Consider the following 6,000-nt stretch of genomic DNA (forward strand, 5'->3'; position numbering starts at 1 on the left):
ATCAAGTCTAAAATAAAAAATACAGAGAAAGTTACCATGAATTTCACAATGAACAAAATATTAATGCAATGGCCATAACAGGACCTATAGATTAGTCAACTTTATTTTGTAGGGTTTTTTTAATTATTAAAAGTTATTAAAAATTATTTCTTAAAATTCATGGCATCTGAAATATACTGTATATTGATGTTAAGTATACTTGAAGTCAGAATAGAAGACAATACCAAATATAAAGCAGAAGTGTCAACAGCAAACTGTTAACAGCCCGTAGACTGTAGATTGCCAGAACCTGGCACGTGGCCTACTTGATAAAGGCCTTTTTCCCCACATCTCCACAGGTCAACTGAACCATACTGGTGACAGGAGCCCACCTTCAGGGGCCATTTTTACCAAGGATCCTTTCTCTTAACACTGAAATTATTACAGAAACAGATTAGCCTGTCAACTCTGCTACACAATTTATTCAGTCTCAACCACTCCCTACTTCTGCAGGAACAAGGATCTGTCTGTACTACATGCAAAAGCAGAATGCTCTAAGTCACAGAGTGGGATAATGGAGAACAGGCACCTAATGAGCTCCTCCTGACTATGGAATGAGCCAGAAAGCCTACTCAACAAGAAAGTTACCCAGAACTATTATGATAGGAAGAGATAAAAACGCATCTACCTGCAGCCGCTCGAACACCCCTGACCGCAAATTTCCAAATCCATAACAGTGCTGTAGTGGTAGAGTGTTTTCTACACTTTCTTGGTAAGGGGTCTGCTCTATTTCCCAATCAAATTCTTCTTCCTCCTCTTCAGACAACTCAGCAGAGGCAGCTGTATACACTGCATTTTCAGAGAAAGAAAATTACTACACAGAAAATACATATAATTTAATAGAAAGGCAAACACTGATTACACAACAAGCCTTTCTCATTCCACTGCCTCTTTTAAAGAAACCTTATACAACACTGGGTCATATAGTCATATGCTTACATCAGTAATCCATAGGTCCTGCTTCAAATTCTCCAACTTTCAAAAATGAAGACCGGGAACACTAAAGTTTTAAAGTATACTCCCCTCAAGGGCTGAAATAATTGTTCCACTGATTTTAACAAGATCAGAATTTGATGCTAAAAGAACCCTGACAGGAGCAAAGTGATGGTATCAATAATTTAAGATAAGTATTAAAAAATTAAACAGATAGTCAAACGTTCTTGTCTGTTAAATACCGATGTTAAGCAAGTAATTCGCTACAAGCTGCAGTTTTAATTAGCTTCTACCATTTGAGCCAGCAGTCCAGTTGTGCCAGCTTCTTGAAATCAGGAGAATCCAATGTGTGTTATACAGCCACTAGAGGGGTACAAAGACCTACAGAGGATTAGCATATGTTAAGCACATTTTGGAAAAATGTAAACATAACTAAGCCTATAAAGATGACACATAAATCACCTTCAACACATTTATTTCTATACTTTTCCGTCCTTTCAGATTCATTCACACCCTTCTGATACCTTGGACTAGACAGTAATAGAAATACTGTGTTTTTCTACATATATTACTACGTATATCTATAACTGTTTCATTATGTACATTTATCACTACTATAAACACGATTTTTTTTTTGTCATACCGATCTCTTCTACTAAAGGTTTTGCTGATCTTGATTTCTTTGGTGCTAAAAGAGATGTCAGCATGTCCAGTCCCTCAAAATATTGGCCAGGAATCTCCTTAGGTAACCGGATTGTAAAAGTTCCTTAAAGAAAAGTCAGAATACAGTTATTGCATTAAAATATCCAAGACAAACAAAAATGTGCATTTTTCCTTTAATGAAAAAGGCTCATAGAAACTGGGACACATGCAGGTAGCATTTTATTATACATCAATCTCTGTGCACGCTTTTAACTTTACTTCACAAGTTTCACAAAAATCAAATATTTTCATGTCAGAGCATGAAAGAGTATTAAATCAGTGGTAGTCTCTTCACTCACATTGTAAAAACAAAAACCAACAGAATATAAATTTTATTTTTAATCCTTCCACCACTCAAGCCATCAACAGATGATCATATGAAACTACATTCAACACTGATTATTGTCTTAAGTCAAGCACGTAATAAAGGCTCTGCAAGCAGCAAATTATAGGCTTTCATCCTGTTTGTTTTAAATGAATACAATAATTCCAGAAGATACATATTTTATTCCAAAAATACCTTCTACCTTAAGGTGTGGAAAAAGTCTAATGTCTTCTTCTCTCAAGATGTAGCCAAGAGACTGCCTCAGGATGATCTCATTTCTACTCAGCCCTACTTGACTTCTTTGTAGATTTATTAGATTTACTAATGATCTTGGTATGGTAACATGTCTAGCCCCCACAGGGTTTGAAGATGACTTGTACATTTTTTTTTTTTTCATTGTTAGGACAGTTCTGAACACATCCTTTGTGCTTAAGGATGGCCTAAGTACATAAAATACATCCTGAGAAGGGTTTTTTTTAATACTACCTAACATAGGAGAAACTTCACATTTATTTACAGTATCATATACATCACTAAAGTTCTACACAATTCTAGTGCAAAGTATAAAATGTTAAGAGAGTTAGTAGCATTTTTAATGACACATAACTAATTAACATTAACTAATACCTTTGTCTGTATTATAAGATGCTTTTTCTCTGCCATCTTCTACAATTCTTCCAGGAAGTGTCAATCTGCGGTCAAAAAATGAGATGCCTCATTGAATGCCTGACTAATTCTGCAATTTAACATCTCAGACTATAAAAATGTAAGGCACGTTCCAAAAGCAGCACAAAGGACTTAACTACATGATTGCTTTTGATAGTAATGGAAGTCATGTAGTTAAATCTCTGTGTACTTCAAAATCTTTCTCCCTAACTATTGGCACAAGACATCAGCATCTGAGATAAAGACTTTGTGACTCCTGGTTTCCCAGCTTGGACGAGGTCACAGCCACTACTGAGATTACGCCCTCGGCACTATGGGCAACACTTGGAAGATTCTGCAATTTAAAAAGTCTAAGCTAACCCACAGTGACAGAATACAAGAACTTATCCAGAGTTCTTGAATTGCTTATTCAGAATAACTAAGTCACTGTGTTCTACCAGCCCACTGAAATCCCTTGTGGTCACTAATGTATAAAGGAGAAGCTTGTCCAAGAATATGGGAAACAGAAAATAAGAAAGGTTACTAGTTCGTCAGTTGTTACATGCTAAAGGTTCTCCTAACACTTTTGTACTGAGATTGCCTCTTGTTCCTTTTCCATAGTGCAGTGGGGAACTTGCTACCTAGAGAAAAGACACAGCCTGGAACCTCACTTCCTACTGCCACCACTCACATGACTGTTTTCCCCTTATATTATTACAAGCACATCAAAATCCACTCCTCACCACATATACTGTTCAACCTATATACATCCCAAGAATTGTCTTGCCATTTTACAATTAAAAATCTATTGCAAAGTAAATCTAGAAAACTATTTAACTCCCTGTAATATGATTTAATGCCTAGAAACAAAGAGGCCAGATCCATAAAAACAATTCTTTGCACAAAATGGGCTGTCTGCAGTCAACAGTATAAAAGCTGCAGATGATGAATGCTCTGAAGGAACCAAAATTAAGTTTGTTCTCTACTGACTTTTACTTATTTTATGAAGTCCAATTTATTTTAAAACCCTCCACTACTTGCCTGAGAAAGTATGGCTTAGCATAAAATTTAAAATCTTCCCCTTCAAAATACACATCAAACTCTGAAGCTCTGGCGTAAGGTACTTTAATTATTATTGTAAGAAAATCCGGATCCTGGGTCAGTTCAAAAGCTGGAGTTATCATGATGAATCCAGCAGGAAAAGCAACCACTGGCTGTGTGGCCCTATCAAAATGGGAGAACAAGAAAAGATTAATGTCATTTCCAATTTATCAGAGCAAATAGTGTCTCTTCAAAACTCTGTAAGAACATTTCAGAGGCTCACAGAATTATCTTCCACATCCTCAAGAAAACACTCATGACAACAGCAACAAAACAAAACAAAGCGTTACCAAAAATTTGAAGGTACCACCACTCTGCACCTTAATGAAACAACTGAACATAAATGAATGCAAACATCTGGAGCACAGGAAAGCATCTATTCTATTCCACATAAAACCCACACTAAATTCAGTCCTAGAACCTGGCAGCTTTTTGTAACTGTTGTTTATAATTCCACACACAGCAGATGTTAAATCTTTAGTTTGTGATCCGATAATAAACTATTAAAAAATATTGAAAAAAGTAATACTTAAAAAAATTAGAGCTGTTATTTTATAATTCATATATATGTTAGCTACAAAACAAGCAATGGATTCAGTACACCCCAAACAATATCTGAGCATTCACACTGAGCATATACTGCTCTTTGCATCAAATTTAACGCATAAACCACTGGGCTAGCACATGCACAGTAAGTCAGAGACGCTCCTTTGCAGTGGGCTCACAACACAAGAGCTGTATGAACAATTTAAACATGAGCTGTTGACACACTGAGGATGTCCAAGAACATGCTTATTATTTTGATCAGTTTGCAGCATTTTTACAAATCTTGAAGCATTCTAAAAAACTCACATTCTTTCTGAAGATTCAAAGAAAACATAAATACTACAGTAGTTGTAACTGAATTAATGTACCTAGATAGAGGGTATCTGGGATCTACTTCACCAAGTGTTTTTAAGGACAGTTTAGATGAACATTCTTCAGAACTATATGTAGGTATGTACATGGGCACGTGTATTTAGCAAGAGAGAAGGAATTTACATGGTACCATTCACCTGCCATACAACTTGTCTGACCCTTCAATAGCTTCTAAATGCAAGATAATTCCCCAGGTTTAATTTAGACTACAGTATTAAGGGGGTGGGGGGGATGTTCTACAAAGGATCACACACTTTTGAAGTCGCTTTTTAAAACAAAAATATTTTTACCAAAAAAAAAAATGCAGAACAGAACTATTACCTGGGAAAGAGCTACTTCTCACTGACTTTCAGTTATCTTTATTAAACATAGTCCCATTCTTATAACTTGAGCAAAGAAGGAGCATTAACAATTAATAGGGCTAAATTAACAATTACTCTATTGTTTATATGCGTAATCTACCTCACTTGGCAAGCATGAAAAAAGCCTCCCATTTCACAGTGTCACTTGATTCCAGGCTTTCCAGGCTGATAAACTGCCGTGTATTTATCGAGCCATAACTAGATAGGAAATACCTGCAAGCCAACATGTTTTTCTGTGGACTTTCGTCTCTATTTAAACACCACATGTTGTCTAACAGCATGGGATAAGTCAAAAACCCACTAGCTCATTTAGACCCTTCAAGGATGATATGCCAGCCAGCATTTTTATTTTCCCAAATCAGAGGTTTACAACACTTAACAGCAGCCCCAAAGCCAGGCCCAGCTGTTCCCGCTCCGAGCTTCTCAGCACTGCTGCACTTCTGGCACACCTGACACAAATTAATGACCCCAAACTAATGTGGATGCTCCTACACAAACCCACGGTATTTCACAGACCGCAGCCTAGGAACTGCTGATATCCACCCCACAACGTAATATTCAATCCCCAGCAGCGCTTGCCACAACCCAAAAATCAGGTACCCCCAAACAGTCGAGTTTTGCAGCCTTTTCTGTTAAAAGACTGCTGTGCACTAGAGAAAAATAAAAAAAACAGCAAGCTGAACTAAAACGTTTCTGTTGCTGCAAAGGGCTGGCAGGAAAAGGGACAAACGCTTTGCTCTGCTTTCCCTCAGAAAAGCTACAATAAGACGTCCTTTCCCCTCCGCTGCTCGTTCAACAGGGACAAATGCTATTTCCAAGCCGTCCTGCGGGGTCACACAAGGCCGCCCGCGGGACAAGCGGAGGAGCCGCTAAGCCGGAGGGGACGCCGATGAGGGACGGGACGAGCCGGACTCCCACCAACCGATCCGACCCGCCCCACGGCCGAGGGCCGCGAACCGCCACCCCCCTGAGGGG

At 38.0% G+C, this 6,000-nt stretch overlaps 1 protein-coding gene across 1 annotated transcript in view; it reads right to left on the reverse strand.

Moving 5' to 3' along the window:
* Nucleotides 1–3,864, reverse strand: part of SHQ1 (SHQ1, H/ACA ribonucleoprotein assembly factor) — a 50,720-nt gene extending 46,856 nt beyond the window's left edge. The window contains exons 1-4 of the mRNA XM_026857823.1: nucleotides 3,686–3,864; nucleotides 2,627–2,691; nucleotides 1,616–1,738; nucleotides 668–819 (exon numbers count right to left, since the gene is read on the reverse strand). Of these exons, the coding sequence (XP_026713624.1) occupies nucleotides 668–819; nucleotides 1,616–1,738; nucleotides 2,627–2,691; nucleotides 3,686–3,828 (483 nt within the window). The 5' untranslated portion in view covers nucleotides 3,829–3,864. The remainder of the gene's footprint in view (nucleotides 1–667; nucleotides 820–1,615; nucleotides 1,739–2,626; nucleotides 2,692–3,685) is intronic.
* Between the last annotated feature and the right edge of the window lie 2,136 nt (nucleotides 3,865–6,000).

This window comes from Athene cunicularia (assembly GCF_003259725.1).
Source record: "Athene cunicularia isolate RWA chromosome 12 unlocalized genomic scaffold, athCun1 chr12_part1, whole genome shotgun sequence".
NCBI lineage: Eukaryota > Metazoa > Chordata > Aves > Strigiformes > Strigidae > Athene > Athene cunicularia.